General features: G+C 41.2%; 1 protein-coding gene across 7 annotated transcripts in view; it reads right to left on the bottom strand.

Moving 5' to 3' along the window:
* ATF6 (activating transcription factor 6) overlaps positions 1 to 19825 on the bottom strand; it is an 82333-nt gene that overhangs the window by 51382 nt on the left and 11126 nt on the right. For all 7 annotated transcript variants that reach the window (XR_015698584.1, XR_015698586.1, XR_015698585.1 and 4 more), the window contains 6 exons: positions 18494 to 18679; positions 17979 to 18070; positions 5992 to 6135; positions 4032 to 4151; positions 3003 to 3105; positions 1801 to 1865 (listed from right to left, as the gene is read on the bottom strand). Coding sequence is in view for 4 of the 7 variants with exons in the window: in XM_087730438.1 (XP_087586564.1) it covers positions 1801 to 1865; positions 3003 to 3105; positions 4032 to 4151; positions 5992 to 6135; positions 17979 to 18070; positions 18494 to 18679 (710 nt within the window). In the remaining 3 variants the exon portion in view is untranslated. The remainder of the gene's footprint in view (positions 1 to 1800; positions 1866 to 3002; positions 3106 to 4031; positions 4152 to 5991; positions 6136 to 17978; positions 18071 to 18493; positions 18680 to 19825) is intronic.

Below are 19825 nucleotides of genomic sequence, written 5' to 3'. Positions count from 1 at the left end.
ATAAAAGCTTCAGGGCCATCTACAAACATTTACGTTACTTATCAGGAAAAGTACAAGTGGTTTATTTTTTGGGTTTACACATCTGCAGAGACACTGCTAGTGCATTAACAGTTCTCCAAAGGCAATGCCTCAGGGTAGCATCAACAACAGAACTGAATAAACAGCACCTTTTCTGTCTTTCCAATCGATGAGGCACAAGCGCTGCAGAGAAGGACATGGGTTGCTGGCAGGCAAGCTGAACACAAGCCAGCAGGGTGTCTGGGGGGCAACTGCATACTGGGCTGGCATTACGGTCAGGGCCTGGAGCGTAGGATGTACAAGGAGAGACAGGAGACAGAGGGAACTGGGCTTGTTCAGCCTGGAGAAGAGGCTGAGAGGGCTCTAACTGCAACCCTCAGCTTCTTAATGGGGGTTACAATGGAGATGGAGACAGTCTCTTCTGACAGAGACAAACAGTAAACCTGAAATTAAATGTACTTTGAGTAGGAGGTTGGACTGGAGATCTCCAGAGGTCCTTTACAACCTAAACTACCTTGTGATTCTATGATTTCACGGAGCATCTAATAGCTGATGGCTCTGGGAGGAACTGGAAGTCTGTTCTATGTTCTTAGCAGTTCCAGGACAGTCACAGCATGCAGCTGCCATGACTCACTGGTCCTGTTCATTTAAACATCATTCATCTGAAAAAAAATCTCACTTCTTTCTGAGCACAGCAGATTATTCCATACAGAGCTGCATGATGTTGCAGACTGGTTTTAATAATCCAGATAATTTTTTTTAGAGTAATGCAAGCATGTATATTAAACTGCCTTATGCCATGAGGCTTGTTCGTCCAGTCTTCAGTTAAAACAGACATCCTTCATCTGCCTACAGAACTAAAAAAGCTTTTTCTTTTTTTCTTATTAGTCAAGAAATATCAAAATTTGGCAGTCTGGTTTCCATAACATTTGCCTGCAGCTTGTTATTTTCTCCCAGGCTGATCCTGCTTTCAAAGCCGCAACGCAAACAGAAGGGCCACAGCTGTCTTACTTTCAATGGCAACATTTCAGGTGTTCTTCTCAAAAAGAAGTCCCCTTTATACTCCATTCTGCTCTTACACTCCTCTTTGGCACTTCAAAGCAGAGATGGTTTTAAACACCGTCACAAAGAATTCGGGAGAGACAATTTTCATTTCCTTAACCTTTTCTCTCCAGTTCTTCCTGTACCCAGGGAAGAGGGACAGGATAGGTATGCAGGAGGGAGGGCAGGGGCAATCAGGAAGCTCTGTGTTATGGTATTCTAATAATCAGCAGGGAAAATCAGGAGATGAAGACAAACCATAGAAATAAGATGTAATGATACTTTAACTTTGTCAAAATAATTTGGTGCTAGCTATAATGGCTCTGCTCTTGAAGACAGTGAGAGAAACCTTTCTCTTACTGGACTCACAGCCCTTTGAAACCTTCATATAAACTAATGATGTTCCTCCAGATAATCCCAAGACAATTCCCCCTTTTTTTCCCCCTTAAGATTCAAACCTGTTTAGGAAGGGACCCTGCAGAGTAAAGTAAAGATTCTCTTAAGACTCATTGGTAGAAAGACCCCAGAAGAGCGGTGCTGCAACACAGGGGTTTCTTTAAGTGTAGTTTGAATCATTAGAAGCAGTTATTTGCTAAGGGTCAGAAATTAGGCCAATAAATGTAGCTAGCACCCAGCTTAAGAATCATGACAACAAGGTAAAAACTGGCATTTTTACCAGCTGTTGGTGAAAAACTAGGTTATTAAGTAGAAAGCAATAACAAAGCAGTTGTTCTGCCTTACCTGAGGCTGGTGTCTGTGTAAGGCATGGCCATTAGCTGGGAATCTGCCTTCTCACTGAGGGAGCTCTGAAAAAGGGGGAAAACAAAACGATGACACAAACTCAAAACAATAAGCATTTTCTTGGTTTGGCACTACATAAAACATGAATCACATCTGTAGCAGAGTGAATATATAATGGGGTGCAGAAGTTAATCAGTGCCCCAAACAATAAATGTACATTTTTTCACTGGTGAAATGTGAATAACTGAAACAGCAACCAGCAATCAAGCTGGAGCCAAAGAAAAAGCAAGTGTTTTAATACAGCTAAATTTAAAGTCACACATTCGGAGACAAAGAAGTGAAGCCGGCACCAAACACAACAGTTGCACATATTGTGTCATCCACATGCAAAATTTGCTATCACTGATGTCAGATTTGCAGAATTCTTCTGAGGTCACATCCACTTTGTGCCTCTGCCAAAATATACTACCCACAACACGCTTCTGCTGTTTGAAACGCTAGAAGCACCCACACTCACCCTACTTAAATGTTCTACCATTCTCCTTTGGACAACAGTGAGAAGAATGTGAAGTTTAATATTCAATAATTTTTCTCTAGAAAAATGTGGTATTTCCCACATTGTCAAGTTCAATTCCTTTTAAGGCTGTTACTAGCTCTTAATCAACTGAAACACTTTGAAAATTCATGGTCTTAATTTCATCGTCACTATCAGTATGCCATGTAGATGAAAGGGATTTTAAAAAATGGGAAATATGAGCACAAATCTCATAATTCTGTAGTCTTACCAAAAACATATCCCTCTAGCAAAAATCTGAAAAAAATGAAATAGAGATATTTCAACAAAACCAATCAGCTGCGCCCCTTAACCATGAGCCAGATGAATACGCTGTAGGTTATCCTTACGCAGACTTACAGAGAAGTCATAAAAGTCATGTTAGAAAACACTGAACATATTTTGATGACGGCTAAAAAAAATTAAAAACTTTTAGCCTGAATCCAAGAGCAGGAATGGAAGAACTTTGACAACATAATAATCAACCAAACCCACAATTTAAAATGGGAAGTGTCGGGTACCCTAATTACAGGCACCATTGCTACTTTTGTTTATAATGACAAGTGCAGACAAGTAAGAGAGAATAGTTTGTTATGTTGTCTGAAATTATCTTGTCATGCTATTGACTCACCAGTATAAACCTGCCTACCTGCATAACCCGTGCTTTCTGCTGTTGGTTATTTGACAACCTTCTAGATCTTGTTCGTTCCACTTCATGTCTATGAACCCATCCTCGAAGTTCGTGATTCAGCCTAGAAAAACCCACAGAGTTAACAGATGTTTCAAAGAACAGTGGCCGAGTTTTTTAATTTTAGAAAACAGTTTAACAAGCCACTATAAAGATGCTGCAGACTACTACTCTTTTACCTTACGAAAACTTATTTTTAATATCAGAGTAAGAAAATATAATTGCAAGATTAAATTTATGAGGGAATTCGTAAGGAAATATCTATAAAGTATTGGGATCGTGGATGTTTCAACATAAAGCAGATACAGTACTTTCTTTTGCCCAGTGAACAGTAATTCTGAAATTACTGGAAGGACTACAGAAATTTAAAAAAATTGACAGTTCAAGACAAAATATTGGTTAAGAAGGCTAAAATACAGCAAATAAATTTGAGAGAAAGAATGGACAAAGCAGAATGGAGATAAGGTTAGTGATGCACTAATATATTTGGAAAAAGTGGAGCTAGGTGTTTTCTAACAGCGAATAAAGCACACCTGCAATGTCAGGTTAAGTTTGCTTGTATTGGAAGCTGAAGAGTAGGAGACCATCTTTTATGTATTTCAGTTGGAAGAGGCTTTTATCTGGTCTTGATTTCCATATTATGAGCATTTCTACATATGAAGTGATTTCTCTTTCAAGTCATGAAAAACCTCCATGCAATCAGAAAACTGTTATTTGGTTATTGCTAAATGATCAGTGTGAAAACTGAGTGAAAATCATTACTAAAAACATAAAAACATGACAAACATCCAAGTCAATCTCCTGCCTCCATGGTAGTAGATATGGGACAGTACAGACACTTACAGAGGCACTGGTCACATACTGGATGAACACTATGAATGGACAATAACATCATTCACAGCTGTCTGTCCAGCAGCACTCACCCAACACACAATTTATATCTAAACTCCTAATAAAAGCTTAAATGCTCAGGAAACGTTGTTTGCTCACCTCAGTGACTCTGTCCGGTTGATCAGGGGCTGACAGGGGGGTGGGGGTGGTGAAATATATAACAGTGGTTCTTCTGAGACTATCATCAGTGCTTTGTTATCAGACACAGAATGATCATACCTGGGGAAAAAAGAAAAAGACATCAAGAAATCCCTTAAAATAGTTTTTCATGAACTTTTGACCAAATCCAGAGAATCAGCACTACCATTAGCAAACCCACAAAGGTTACAGCTGCTCCTATGGGACTTTCGAAACAGGTGAATAACGATTTCTATCAAACATCCAACGGTCTCAGTCAGTTCCCCAAAGGGGTCTGATAGCACTTAACACAGGGAAGACAGATGAGCATTAGCAGATGTTGGATCTCTTCCCAAACAGGCCAGATATTGAAAGAAAATGAAGCCTGTAAAATATTCCTCATGATATGTAAACTAGGAGATCTCTGCAGAGGCAACTTTCTCTTTCATTCCAGACCTGTGCAAGATTTGCTACAGAAATACTAGATTTATTGGCCACTAAAACCATGCAGATGTAAAGACCATGAGCCATATGACAATGGTGCAGCCACAAACTATATTACAACTGAGTGTAGAGGATTTACATCTTCAACAGTCTCCAGAAGCTAGCTTGGCTTTGATAAAAAGAGAAAAAGAGTGTGTATTTCAATACAAAAATCCACAGCACTCTCAGCAACAAAGCAAAGGCTAATATTCCTTTTTCCTGGTCATTTGTACCTCCTCAGGGGTTAACTACTTATCCCAAATACCTATTATAAGTTCTTCTCTTGATAGGGTATCAATATAACAGCCTTAGTCCTCTTGGTTTGACGGACACTTGTAGCTCCTAAACCTCAACTTCTTTCTGAAAAATCAGGTACAAGAGCTTATGAAAGCCTTATTCACATTCCCCTCCCTTTCACAGCTTTCTCTCCATCTTCATGTCTGCTTCTCCTGTTTACTGCATCTAGAACTGACAGAGGAGAATATGCAGCAAAGAGCTCACAGCTTGCCAAAAAACAGAGTGAAAGAAAAGGAGGAGGTACAGGCACTAGCACATCCTCCTAAGAGAACTACTCTACCACTACGTCGCATAAGTCATGGTCTGAAACGTGCCACATAGGACACAAAACCCTCACCATGGCTACAGCCTTAAAATGCTCTTGATTTATTGCCTTCTTTCTGCATGGCAAAATACATTAGGGCTTTCTGCACATCTGTGCCTGGCTTTGTTCAACTAGCCAAAACACTCTACTGGAAAGGGACAATCTGATAGGATAAATCTTGTAAGGGGAAAACATGAGCTGGATTAGCCAGACTTCAATCTGGAGACAATTATATGTTCACTTATGCACTGAATGCTAGAGATTCTAGGAAGCTTGAAAGCAACTATATAATTAAATAATGGGTAAGCATAAGGATGGACTGAGAGATTTCTAAAAAAGTGCAGTGCTAAGTACAGCGTATGTTCTTAATCATGAACTTCCCCAGTCTTCTCTTGAGCAACTAAGAAAGTAAATACTCCAGCCTGAAAAGTAAGAAGAGACAGATAATATGACAAATACCATAACTATGCAAGCTAAAACAAAGATCAGGGAAAAAAGCAGACAGATGAAAACCTGAAGGTCATGAAAATCTCCATGACACACACTTGTTCATACGCTCTCTTCCACCACATTGTCCCTAACACCATACAGCATAGCCATGTGTACACTCTGAAGCTCTATGTATTGGGTAATCTTGGAGATAAAACATCATATCCCTTTGAAAAGCAACTTGGTAAATTTTGTTAAGTAATAAAAACCATAAGAGATCAGATTTCAAAGCACTGTGTTTGTAAACTCAGTTGCACTCTAAGAGCAACAATAACACTGGCCAAAAAGGTTAGCAAACGGAAGGACAGTGAGGTCTAAAAGCACCACTGCCCTCTGCCACTTAAAATATGCTAAAGTTTTTCATCTCACCTATTACTCTTCTCGGGAATGATGTTCTCGGGTATTTTCTGAGCTGTGCTGGATTCCTGCCTAGCTGAGAACTCCAGAAGATTTCTGGTCCGGTGGCTGGAACTCGCAGTGGAATCAACTTCACTGGGATCCTTTTCGAATACACTGGAAAACATAACCACCATAGAAAAACATATTACATATATAAAGGGTCTGCAAGACACTTTACTGTAAAGTGTTAAATACTCAGACGGATAAGTTTCTGGCTGCTGCTGTGTTACATGGATAAGGTTCATGTCATATCTAACGTAAAAACATGATGTCTTGTGTCATTATATTACTGTCATTTAAAGCATTAGTAGACAGAAAAGCAATTCTGTTATCTTCTTCAGTTTTAATTGTTTGAAGGATTTTGATGATCTGGTTTTCATGTTCCCCGATAAGCTTCATCCGATGAAACAGAGATCAATCCATTTGTAACCTAGATCTGCAGGCATAAGAAAATTACCTATATTCAAATCAAAGTACCCCTGTACTTTAACATTCATCAGCCTCAAAGCACAGTTGACGCGGTTTATACGAATACAATATGTAAGGAAAATATAGCTACCAAATTCTGTGCAGCTGCAAGCCTGGAATATTATGCCAGACAGCTAACAAAACTGTACACAAACTTATATATGTTCAATTCTACTTGGATTTAGAAACATTGGCAGGGCTGACAACCCCATCTACATAGCGGCAGCAGGCCATGGTCCCAGACGCCCTGTCGTCCTGGTCTGTGCTTGCACTGATTGAAGGATCTTCCCCTGGGGGCTGCTCAGCCAGCCAGCCAGCCAGCCATGCAGCATAGGAACGTCTGCGCTGCTCTCCATGCAAAGCAAGGTAGCAGCATTTCACATGTGAGCTGGAAAAACAACCAGACAGCTGCTATATGAGTTGACTGCATCCTATTTCAGAAGGGTGATTGACAAGTGAGAAATCCTGAGAGCACAAAAGCAATACTTCAAGATATCCTCTCCAGAGGCTAGCTTTACCCTTTTGTAAACATGGCTGCTTCCTGAAATACGTATATTTACAAAATCAAGTCCTAACCTTCTTAGCTGACAACAGCAGAGCACCACCAGCAGCAACACGGTGAAAATACAAAAATACAACAGGACCCCAGCATGCCGAAGAGATCCTTGCCATGCATGTTGATCACTGACTAGGGAGGACATTTTAATTCACGCCCCACCTCTCCTGTGTAGCAGAGCACAAACTCTGCAGGGGAAGATCTCATTTTCCTCCTTGTTACATGGCATCACTTTGCAACAGGCAACGAATACAAATGGTAACAACAGAGAAAGGCAAGAACTAGCAAGGAGGGCAGATTAAATACTCCACAACCAAGCAGAAGGCACACAGACATAGTTGCCTAGCAATCCCCTCTCTTCTGCCAACACATTTGCGCTCCTGTTAGCAGTAACCCAGGTGAGTAATTGTGTCACGTTCTGCAGAACCGCCAGAGCCAGGGCAATTCCAGACCCAGGCTGATGTCGCTTGGACTGCCTCCTCTCCTTCAGGTTTCCAGGCAGCAGCACAGACTCAGGGCAGCAGAAACGCTACAGGCTCTGTTTTCACTAATGACAATGGGCAGAACTGTACTTACAGACTGTTTCTTTACTGTATACGTACACTAGCATCCCAATGTCTCATTGCTTCTACCGCATAGCAGGGAAAGCTGGATGGTTTATTCACAGCCTCATACATCACGCAACACCAGGCTATACAATTTTACATCTCCACTATTTAATATATTTTTTGAGATCGCGTTTCTTCTCTTCCAATGAAAGCATCAGCACAGCTGGCAGCATCTCAAGCCCAGAACCAGAGCTCAAAACTAAGGCTGATGCTTAAAGGGATGACACATGTTCCTGCTGGAAGTCACTCATCTGTGAAATGTCTCTACATAATTTGGAGCCGTGACAGCTAAAAGTATATGGAACTTTATTCATGAAATCAAGAATATCCATCACAAGATCTGAAAGTTGTAAGTCTCCTACAAACCGTTTCTCTGCAGCCTGAAGTGTATCAGCCATCCAGTGTGTTGATGGACCTACTGGGTTTGGTGTTTTATCCTATCCTACTTCTCTCCTTTCCTGTTCAAAATGACATGTTGAACCAAAAAAACTTTCCATGTAATTATTTAGTTAAAGCTGACAAAAACCTCATCAGTAGAATTGTGACAAATAAGCATGTTTCCATGATGGTTCTTCCTTCCTATTTGCCTCATTCTGCAAAGGCGATTCTTGTTACTTCAGGTTCCAGCTTGGCAATGTGACTAGTTTGAGGTGAAGTGCCACATGCCACACGTTGCTACTCCAGTTCACTCTGAGCAAAAGTAGAGAAATCCAAATCAAGTCCCTCAAGGATAAAGATAAGCACTGCTCTGCAATCATAGCTAATCTTCAGTTTTCGTAATTTAGTTGTTTTAGCTGTACAGCCACTCAAAACCACACACACCTCATTTTATTATATCAGCTTTAATAGAGAGGAAATGTTTATTTTTACTCTTCTCATGCTTAAAACACCTTAGTCTTTTCATAAAAATTAAAATTTCACTTTTGGCAGCAGCTAAGTATGGGATGTTTCAACCTGAAAGAAGACATCTTCAGCAGCAAAAGACAAAAAAGGAGGTGAACAGAGTATGTTTTGCTACCCTTACAGGCATAAACCATGGCTCCCACTTCTGAGAACATGGGCACCAGCTTGAGGACAAAATATGGTATTATTTATGGTGTTTATTTCAATGCCCTTTCCTTCCACAAAATGCTTCTTTTGAAGCAGGGCTAGCAGCAGTTTCTGCCTTAAGCTACATGGGCTACATTTGCCTCCCTTTTCCCATTCGTTTTTTTTAGGACCTTGAAGATGATCAAAAGCTTCCTTCTCAAAGTCTCAAATATGTCTAATAAAAAAAAATAATACCCTTCCTTGCTCCTTTGGTTTCTGGCAATGACCCAAAACCAAAAGATCTTTCATTTTGGATAAGGAAAAACCCTGCAACTTGAAACACCGCCTTGCTTCCACCTTCTAGTTACTTGGGGAGTTTTGTTAGTTTTTTCTCCATCTGAATAGAAGATGATGTTGTTCTGTTGTACCATTTCTTCCCCTTCATTTCTTACACGAGAGGTCACTTGTGGAGTTTGTCTGTAAATAGGGCTCCATCTTCAGGTAATAAATGGGACAGGACATGTAGGTAACAGTCTATATCCTCTGACTTGTCATTCTCAAAGACCTTTCTTTGCCAAGTGGGTACATGAGGGTATGACACAGGATATCAGAAATATTCCTCCTTTGACATCTCAAATTGACACGGGGGGAAAGCATGACTTAGGACCAAGGAATCCCTTTAGCAGCTGGGATGATGGACGGACCTTTCCTACAGAGCTACATCTGGAAGCACCTGCCCACCTGAGGCATACTGAGGTTTACACGTGCTAGGCAGAACAGCAACAATACAAGCTGGAACAGGAAGGGTCTACAGAGCAGATCCCTACACCATGACACTGAAGATGATGTCAATATTGAGCATTTAAAAACATCAGGTAGAAGAGGCTAGAAACAGTGAAAAAGAAAGGCAGGTGATCCCACTCAGAGGGAAAAAAGCTTCTGAAAAACAGTATTTTCAGCTAAGATATCAATAGCTGCTTAAAAAAAAAGTTCTAATATGACAGACGGTTAAAGCATGAACATTTTTTTCATTCTGTTGGGCTACAGCATCAGAATTTCGAAAAGAAAGAGCACTTTGGCATATCTGCCCTGAGCAAGTCCTGCTATTCGCAGGAATTGAGTTACTGCCGCACATTAAAAGTCAAGAAAGACCAAAGCTGAGAAATGGCTTTACTGGACAAGACGACCAGTCTGAAGTTGGAAGCGGGAACCTTTTCTGTTTGGTCGCACTTGCACACCTGGGGTGCCTACCAAGGCTTTGCAGCCTGCATTTGGACATCCTAGATACCGTGAGCATTAAAGGGTTTTCACACAACCACAAACACCCTGTCCAAGCTGGCTGAGCTATCAGCTTGTTTAAGATGCAAAACCAGATCCAAGGGAAAAAAGAAAGAACCATTAAATGCTTCATGCAGATGTTTGTTCAGAAGTATAGATAAAATTGATTATAGGAAGGAAAGAAAAGCAACACTCCTGTCATGGTTTCTCCAGGCATTCAATGGCACCTGATATTTTAGCTGTATTTTTACTTCTTTGGTTTGAATGTCAGTTTGATAAATGTGAAATCAAGCCTTGCCAGGAGCCCAAACTAAATTTCATTTGTACTTCTGGCTGAACAAGCCCTGTGCACTTCAAGTTTTGCATAGTGACATTTAAGTTGTACAGCAATTTGTAGACAAAAGCCAATAGTGATATAATAAAAAAGAGTTTTCTGGGGACAGAACCATCTCTGACTATGAGCTGGGATGTTTCCAATGGGCTAAAGTTGACGTTGCAAGGAGACACCAACCGAGGACCTTGTCCTCTTCCTAACTGATTCCAGACAAGGCTGCCACAGTGCCAAATGCTCTCTGGAAACTATTTCTTATTCCCGATGAGGGCACCATCTGCCAACAGCAAGGCACTACCTTCTCCTGCCAGGCTGCTCCACAGCTACCCTCTGTGAGTGCTGGGCTGGTGAGAGGGGCCCGGCCTCTTTCCTCTGCTGGGAAGGATGCGGAAAGCAACCCAAATTGGAGGGATGATCTCTGTGTTTTTCTTGTGTTTTGCTTTCTTTAAAAAGCAAATTGTTTTTAATAAAGCTGTTAGAAAAGAAAGGAAGAAAGCAAGCATCGACACCCAGAGCATTTATTTTTGCCTAGAAAGCTATACACAGTTATTTGGAAGCGGGCTGGCCTTTATTGCCAAAGCTTGGGCAGGCCTGATGCAAGTAGTCTCAACTGCAATGTTCCTTCAGGCAAAAACTTCCTGTATTTCACTCCCAGCCCAGCAGATGAATGCATGGAGAAAAGGGTAAGTTATCAGTGAGTGCATCTGGCATCCTGTGCAGGCTCTGCAACTGCACCAGCAGCAGCAGGACAAGGCAAGCGAGCACAGCCAGGCCAAAGCACAACTCTGCCAGGACGAACATGTGGCTGTGATCAGTAAAGGAAGGAGGAAGGAATCACTTCCTGCTCCTGCGGTTGTCGTTTGTAAGAAAATCAAGAGTATTCAATTTTATTCAAGCACCAACCCATCAAGACAGGTTCTGAAAGGTCTGGAACCTGAACCCAAGTCCAAATTACTCAGCCTGTCCTTTTCCTCTCGATTTCTCTCTCTCTACTCAAGGAGAAACTACAACACAAGACGAAAGGTGTGCTACAGAAGTAGTTTTCTAGCTTTGGGCCGTCTCCAACACAAATGTACACTCAACTCAGCATTGAAACATATTCTTTCAGTGTCACAAACATTCAAGTCAGTTTTCCGTATTAGAAGTGTTAAGAGCCACAAGTGTCTTCTGAAGCTTCTGCTGTTTTTGCTAAAACACTCAGAGGGCTCCGTATTTCCTTGGCAGCCAGAAGGAGCTGGCTAACACAGCACTGTTGCATGCCTCTTGCACTCATCTAATAGTTTTCTCTTCACATTCCACCAGTTCCTCTCTACTAGTGTGCAAGAAATTAATAGCCCTTTGACTGTCATCATTTGCGTGTATGTTTGTTAGCATACTTCAGGTATATACCATATTTAAGTCTATTAACCTGCTGAAGATACATGGAAGGCTATTGAGGCTTGCAAAAAGCAGAGAAACAATCCTTTTCTATCGTTTACCGAGTGCAAAAAAGCCCAGGACTGGATGAATTGAGAGTAAGAAACTCACCCTGTTGTACAGCCCATGATTTGTGGTTCTCTGTTCTCAGAACATCTTTAGAGATGCTTCAGCAGTCGGCGCAAGTTTAGACAACGCTATCCAGCCTGCAGCTGAAGGAAATCACGGGCCACAGGGACAACGTTTAACGCTCGCAGTTCAGCACCGCTCCCAGATCAGGCGCTAGCTCGGCTGCAAGGTGGCAACGGCCAAGCAGGGAGCCTGGCTGGGGAGTCCCATTACACCACAAGCCAGCGGTGGTTTCAACTAACCTGCCTGACTTCGCACTGGAATGGTGTGCGGAAGGAGCACACGCACCATCAGGAAGAACTGTTAAGGCAACGGGAAACCAAAATACTGTGTTGCAGTTGCTAGTCATGGCCCTTCATTTTAGGCAGGTGCCAGACACATGGCTTTAGTCTGCTTAGCGCATATTGCTCAAGCAGACATTTGGGGTGTTCTCAAACATGCCACCACACCGCTCAGTCTCGTGATTGAGCTTACCTCCTAGGGCAGCACAGTGGTGAGATCCAGACCATACTGAGACTTTGGCCCAGGACTGGCTGCTGTGGGTGGGATCTGCACTAACAAACCTGAGCACACAACACACAGCTCAAACATCCCTGCAGCAGCACAACACTTGCTGCATGTGATGTTATGGTAACAAGATTAGCTCCTTTGCCCACACAGCTAATGCTCCCTTTAAGGGAACTACAAAATTATTTCTCTAACTTTGTGACATCCCACCACCAAAGTATCCCTAGGCTCCTGCTTGCCGTAAGACTGGTCTGTTTCTTTAATCAAGGAGTCCAGCATTAAGGCTCAAACAATAGCAAACTTGTACAAAAACACTGCTGAATGCACCAAACCTCAGAATAATCCTGCTCTCCCACACACCAATTCAAGACCGCTCAGCTCAAGTAAGGGCTCTAAACCATACCGACACCAGTACAGGTGTGCTCAACGGATGGTGCTTTCAGCAGCCCAAACCATGCATACTCCAAAAGCTCAGCAGGCTACATTAATACTGACTAGCAGCCTGCAGACTAGGTGGGATGCTAATCTGGGTGCTGGTGAGAGACTTGTGTTTTGCTTACTTCATGCTTACAAGCAGCAGATCATGGCAGCATGCAGCTGAACAACCCTTGGGTGATCTACTCATTTTTATTAAAAGATGATTAATCTTACCACTTCTGGGTTTTTTGTTAACGTTTGTGTTACCAATCTAAGAAATGGGACGCGCCCCTAAGTCTTTCAACAGTCAAAAATCACTGCTTCTCTATTTGTTCCAGTCTATGGCAACAGCAGAAAAATCATACTTCTCAGCTACCCAGGCTGGTGTCTTTATTTGCAGATTGCCCAGTGGATCTAAATTTTTAATAGATTGTTCAGTTTCCAGGATAGTCCTGGAAAGTAGAGGAAAACCCATCAGGACACTCTAGAGAGCAGCTGCAATGAAGTCTCTACAAAAGGCCAGCAATTCTAGCGCAGCTGCTGCAGGCCAACAGGACACAAGAGATTTTGAAGCACCAGCTTTACTTAGCTCCATAAGTTACCACCTCAGTCATCCTCCACCATAAATACAGCTTAAGAATTTTTGGTTACATCACCAAGTCTGTTTTCCAGTTTTAAAGGGGCTCCAGCCATGCAGAGATAGCCAACTTGTAAGAAAAAATAAAATTAAAAAAATCACACCTCCTTCTCAAACCCTCTGTTCCAATCTCTTTGCAGATCTGCCTTTCCTCTCTCCAACTCCATACTTTTCTTTATTTGCTGTCCACTAAATACCTGAAATGGTAGTTAGGACACATTCTGGCTGGCTGACATCTTTATAAACGCTCTAAGACTGTTGTTAGATGATGACCACCATGTAAGCTTGAGCAGACTCATTAGGGGGGAAAAAAAATAAATAGCTGAACATAGCCAAGAAAATAATGCTAAGGCCACTAGCAAGTACCTGGCTTACATGCTTTGCTGCTACTGCCCCAAGAAGCAGAGGTGCAGAAAATTTACCTTTTGCATCTTCTGTGATCCTTCTCCCTTCTCTACTTTTTACACACTAGTTGGGTTAGTTTCCTGCAAATATTTTACTATCACATGTAGGACTTGCATGAAAAAAAACAAACACACAAGACAATTTATATTCAAATGGGAACAGGGAAGAGACGCATAAGAAAAAGATTCCCAAAATAAATACATGGATTGTTTAGACTAGAACATGTGCTTGGTTTCCATTTGTTTCAACATTGTGCTTGTTTAACACATTTTCAGATCTGGTTAGTACCCAGGCACGGTAACACAAATATAGAAATTAAACAAGAAAAGAAAGGCATCTAGGAATTGTAACAGTCTGAAAACGTTCAGATTTCATGTTGTAGATGATTTAAAAAAATGCAAAGCTAATTATATGTTTCTTAATGCCGGAAGTCAGCAATCTTTCAGGGGTGCCATGCCAGCTGAGAATGCAGCCATGCCGACTGACGCCGGCTCTCACAGAAGGCAAGTGCGAAGGCAGGAGATGCTGCCTCCCTCCAGATATTGTGGTTCCAGGTCCCAGCCCTGCTACATGCCAAGGTTTGTGTGCTCACTGCATTTCGTGCAAACATGGTGGGTTGCCAATTCTGTCCTGCACCTCATGGTATGCAAGACTGGGGAAAGGGGGTGACCTCTTCAAAGAATGAAATCAAAATGTACCCTTCTCTCTTCATACACCTCACCAATCATTCTTAAATAATAATAAAACGAAATTTTTTATAGATGTTAAATCCAGATCCAAATAATTCACAAATATTAGAGCATAGTTCATTGACACACAGATGGGAAATTCCTGGATGCCTTTCTTCTAACATAAAGCAAATAGATGAAATAGAAACTTACACTAATAGAACTCTTGCTAAATCACTTCTGCTTTTAATAACTGAGAGTTTCAGTATTCTATACAAATATCAACAAACCCAAAAGAGTTCAGTAACACAGTACATTATAAGGCAGAGTTAACACTAACTCTATACAAGCTACGACAAGTATTCAATTCACATTTATGTTCAATTTATATTTAATTCAACTTACATTTTTTTTATCAGAGATAACATAGTGCCATTTCCAAGACTGAAGGATGTTCTGACAAGCTTGTTGTTGGCAATTAAACGGACTGGACTAGACTCTCCCTCCAATATTTTCAAACAGATTTCTTGGGTCAATATACCAGCTTCCCTACCAGACTTTCAGGCCCACTCCCATATTCCCATGTTCAACGTTACAGATTACCCCTACACATAGTATATTTGCCAGCATGAAAAAATGTGTCAGCAGAATAATTTTATCTGCTAAACTTGTTTGCCAAGTGCTGCCACATTCTGGATGGCTTCTCATAATCTTAAAACAGCAGAACACCACAGCCTCAGAGTCCTCCATGAAATACCGCAAACATCTCACCACTTACATACATAGTCAACAAGACTTAAGACCAATAAACAAAATTTTATGTGAAACAGTGCTAGTACAACACATATCCACTAATACAGAAGAAAACATAGAACTAACTACACAGCCAACCATCCAGATATCTTTTGTGTGGGATGCCAAGTGCCCAAACACTGCACTGCACCTCTACTGACCTGCTGCAGGCCACAGAGGGTTTGCAGGACTGCCTGTCCTTCAGCTTCACATCCCAGTCCCCAACCAACCTGACTGCTTCCCTGCCTTCTCTGGTTTGATGGAAATAGGCAGCTCAAGAGAAAACCTACGTATCTGTTCTTTTGTTTTACCTCTAGCCTTCAAAGAATCCTATCACTTCTGATTAAGAAACTGTGAAGCATCTTACAATAAGGCCAGCTAAGGGAATTTCAAAGCCTGCTACAGAATTTAGGGGGTGAAATGCCCACATTTTTGGTTTTTTGGGATGTCACTCTCTCTTTGCAATGGTTCATTAGTTTTAAATAATGAAATATTCATTGCTAATGTATTTGAATCAAAACATCCTGTGCCTGAATGCTCTCATATCTCCATACCGGTGTGCAAGTGAAATGATTTCCTACATAGAAGAAAAGGCAACACTGTCACAAAGTTTCAAATCAAATTTCTCTCCAGTTGACCACTACATAGAAATTAGGTATTCCACAGATAGCTAACTCGGGCCGGGGTGGGGTGTAATAAAGTACTTTTGCTGAACTATAAGCTAGCATGGATATCAACAAAAAAATAAAATCCTTATTTCTCTAACAAGTTGCAAGGACTGAAAAGCATCACGTGTATTGTAAACTTCTGTTGTTAAGGACTGAGGAGAATAGCGATTGTGACTATCATGTTCGTGGAGGTACCACTCAGTGACACATCTATAAAAGGAAGAAAATGCATATGGGAGGAGTGAAATCTTAAGTAATGGTTTGTATATCCCACATTGTCAGCCTTCCAAAGGGTATTGCACAATCCACATTCACACCACCTTGATACAGTCTAGTATTTTAAATGCAGTGCAAGCTTTTATTCCACTAGGAAAAAAAAGAAAAGCAGAAAGATAAGAGTAATTCCTTGCAAATTTGCAATTACATTTCTCCTCACTGCCTAAATCCAGTACTGATGCAGACCACCTAGTTCAGGCGCAACGATTACGCTGGCATGCTCACCCAGACATCCAAGCATTTTTTTGCTTTATCTATTTTATTAAACACCAAGCAGGCCAAGAAATTAACCCTGTCACATTTCTATAGTTACTGACTGTTGCAAAGATATGAACAGAAACTGACCTTTCAGTCTACTTTGACAGCAGTTTCTTGCCATCAAGCTCAACACTTTACTCATTCCTGGGGGGTAGAGAAGCTGACACAGGAACTTTAGAGCACTGTGGTAAAAGACTTTCCACTCATCCTCTGTATGTTTCCAAGCCTCTCAAAACTAACAAGAGCTTCATGCATTCCAACTCCTCATTGTAATGCAGAGGCAACTAAAATTTCTTCCAGGTTCAAAAAGATTACTCATCCTATTAGTTCTCACCAAGTAAGAACAGCATCTCTCAAGTGAGTGGTAATGTTCGCAAATGTGGATGGGATGTACAAATCAATCACTTAGTATCTGGAAGCTGATTTTTCTGCCTGACAGCCAAAACTCCCAATACAAACCCTAAATGCACTAAGAAACGGTCTACCTTAAAATCATCCACATCAAAGTAAAATTATCAGCTGTATTTCACTGCCTGAGATAGACAGTATTTGCAATAAGTGCGAATACTTCAAAAGTAATTTCAGCTTTAGCAAATTTTCTAATATTATTAAAAATACAAACACCAACATTGTAAAAGTTTATCATAGTCAGAAACAGAGTCTTCCTCCAGATATATCCCATCCCATTCCTTTAGTTTGACCCGAGGTTTGAGGACAAATAGAGACACTGCTGACTGGGAATCTACTGAAATATCCTCCCCTTTTGAAAAAGTGAATGGCTTCATATAAAAGGTCCTTATGTTCCAAAGCCAGCTTAAATAGACAGAAGTATCCCTTTTTAGTCTCCTCTCTTCCACAGATTTCTTTATAAAGTGTCTGGGAAGTAATGCAGCATTTCCTTCCTGCTCTCTGGTTCCTATGCCCCACTGATACAGCTCGAACAAGAGATGTTTTTGATTACCACTTCAACTAATTAAGGAGAGGGAACAATCTCTTCACCAGATCTAGAAGACAAGTAATACAGAGCTTACACTGTAATGAGGAAGATTGTGGCTGGACACATCCAATGGTCAGGATTGCAAAGCACTGGAACAAACAGTGGTATTTCCTGCACTGGGTACTAGAAGCAGCTTGATCTCAGAGCTATTGAGATTAGCACAGATGAAGACAAGCAGTCTGTGACTTTTTTTCTAAAACGATTCTAAACACAGCTCTTTAATCTCTTCAGGTATAAATGGAGCAGACAAACTGCTGTACGCTGCACTGATTAACAAAATGCCAAGCCAAGAGAAATTAAAAGTATAAGATCCATCTCTTGTTGCCAGGAGGATTCCAAAAGAGGAACCATTACACAGATAAGTCTCCCCCTACACAGGAGGAGAGTAAAGGACAGAAGTCAGGATTCAAGCTCAAGGCTTTAAAACACAACACAGACTATAATAAAGATTCAAACAAAAAAAAAAATCACAGGACAGCAAACTCGCTACGCAAGGAAGAATTCCTAGGCAGCTTACCTCAGAGGACCATAATTCAACATTATGAAAGCCAGTATCACCATCACACACAGCGTCCTTCTCTTTGGAGATGATACTTTGAGCTTCTGGTTCTAGACAGGAAAAAACAGAGAAAATATGCAATAAAAAAGGGGCACAGACATGCAAAGGTATGTCAGGACCTAAATAAACCAAATTATGCATGCTTTTTAGATTTATACTTGCCTGATCATGTATGAATGCACCCCAGGACCACTTAAAATAAACCTCTCTTGTTTGTACATTATGTTCAGCTTCTATCCAGTCTACCTTCTCCGTGAAATCTTCAGAGGCACCATAAACAAGGAATTAAAAGTCAACTAGATAATGCAACAGCTGTCCTGACCTAGAGTTGGTGAAAGTCCAGCTTGGAGCGGGAGACTGGGCCGGAAACTTCCAAAGGTCTCCCAGTCAACACTTCCATGATTCTGTTTCGGTGCCTTCCACCTGAGCAACTGTCTTTATTATAAAGTCAGATCTTCACCACAAAGTCTTACCTCTAATACCACTTCATCCAGCTGCCTCTTCAGTGTGCTGTTTTCTTTCTTGAGTTTCTCATTCTCCAATAAGGCTGCCTCCAGCCTTGCCTCCAGTCCCAACATGTATTCCTTCTTCTTCTTCCGTGACTGAAAGGCTGACTCACGGTTTTTGATCATGCGCTGCTGCCTTCTCAAGACATTGACCTGGACAGACAATATGGAGGCCTCTTAATGATCCATAAGTAAAAAGTGCCTCTATTTCATGCATAATTTCTGCTCCTCTACTTTGTCAAAAGTCTGCATAGATAGCTTCCTGCACCCTGCTTCAAATGAGCTGAAATGTTCAGAACAGAGGCAACTAGGAATCACAGTACACCTCCAAGAGTTATAGCTCATGGATAATGAAAAAACAGGTCCTGCGCTGTCTCTCTTTTCTCCTGCATTCTCAACCTTCTATGTGTAGGGGACACAAAATGTATACTTGAGCAGCAGTTTGATGTGATCAATCAAATCACAAACACAGAAAATACATATCTACAGGTCTGCAAGGTAGCAACAATGTCTTTCACCTTCACTGTACTGTACACCATTTTATAGGCTACAATCAGTCACCTGTTTTCTTAACTGGGAAGTCCTGCATTTTTTTAGTCTGTCCTGTATGGAAGCCATTTCCACACTGATTACACCTGTTTCTGTAACTTTTCCAGCTCTGCTACATAGTTTTTGAGATTTTGAATACTGTTGCTGACCTCAGATTGCACATTCTATGTGTATCAAGCACTTACATGGCAGTTTAAATGCAGTCTCTGGGTGCACCTATACTAGCATTTTAATTCAGATCAGGAGTGTGGCTTTGACGCACATTTCCTGATTGCCCCACTTAACATGCATTGGTTCACATCACAGAACAGTCTCTGATAGAGTATACAAACTGGATTCCTTCTGGATGAAGCTAAACCAGCAAATACACTGAAGGAGGGCACATAATTCACTCCAACCACTTGCAGGCACTTGGTCTGCAAGACCAGACTGGGACAGTTCAAAGTACCCTCCCCCCCCATCCGCCAACAGTCTTGATGACTCTGATTTTTTTTCCCAAGCAGGAACAGTCTATCATCGTTTACCACTTACTTATTTTATGGTTTGCACTGAGTGGGATGACCTAGACTGAAAGCATCTTGCTGCTGACAAGGATAACGATGATCGATACTGCAGAGCTACACAAAACTACTTGAAATCCTAAGTTTAAACACTACTCTGTTGATTTCCTTTCCCTCGCAGATTAGCAACAGCAACTCTGTTTTTACTAAAAACAGAAGACTTCCATCACATTATTAAGCTACAACAGGA

This window comes from Nipponia nippon, unplaced genomic scaffold, assembly GCF_047370975.1.
Source record: "Nipponia nippon isolate SJK-2023a ecotype South Korea unplaced genomic scaffold, ASM4737097v1 scaffold_5, whole genome shotgun sequence".
NCBI classification, from domain to species: Eukaryota; Metazoa; Chordata; class Aves; order Pelecaniformes; family Threskiornithidae; genus Nipponia; species Nipponia nippon.
This window is presented reverse-complemented; position numbering and strand designations above follow the sequence as displayed.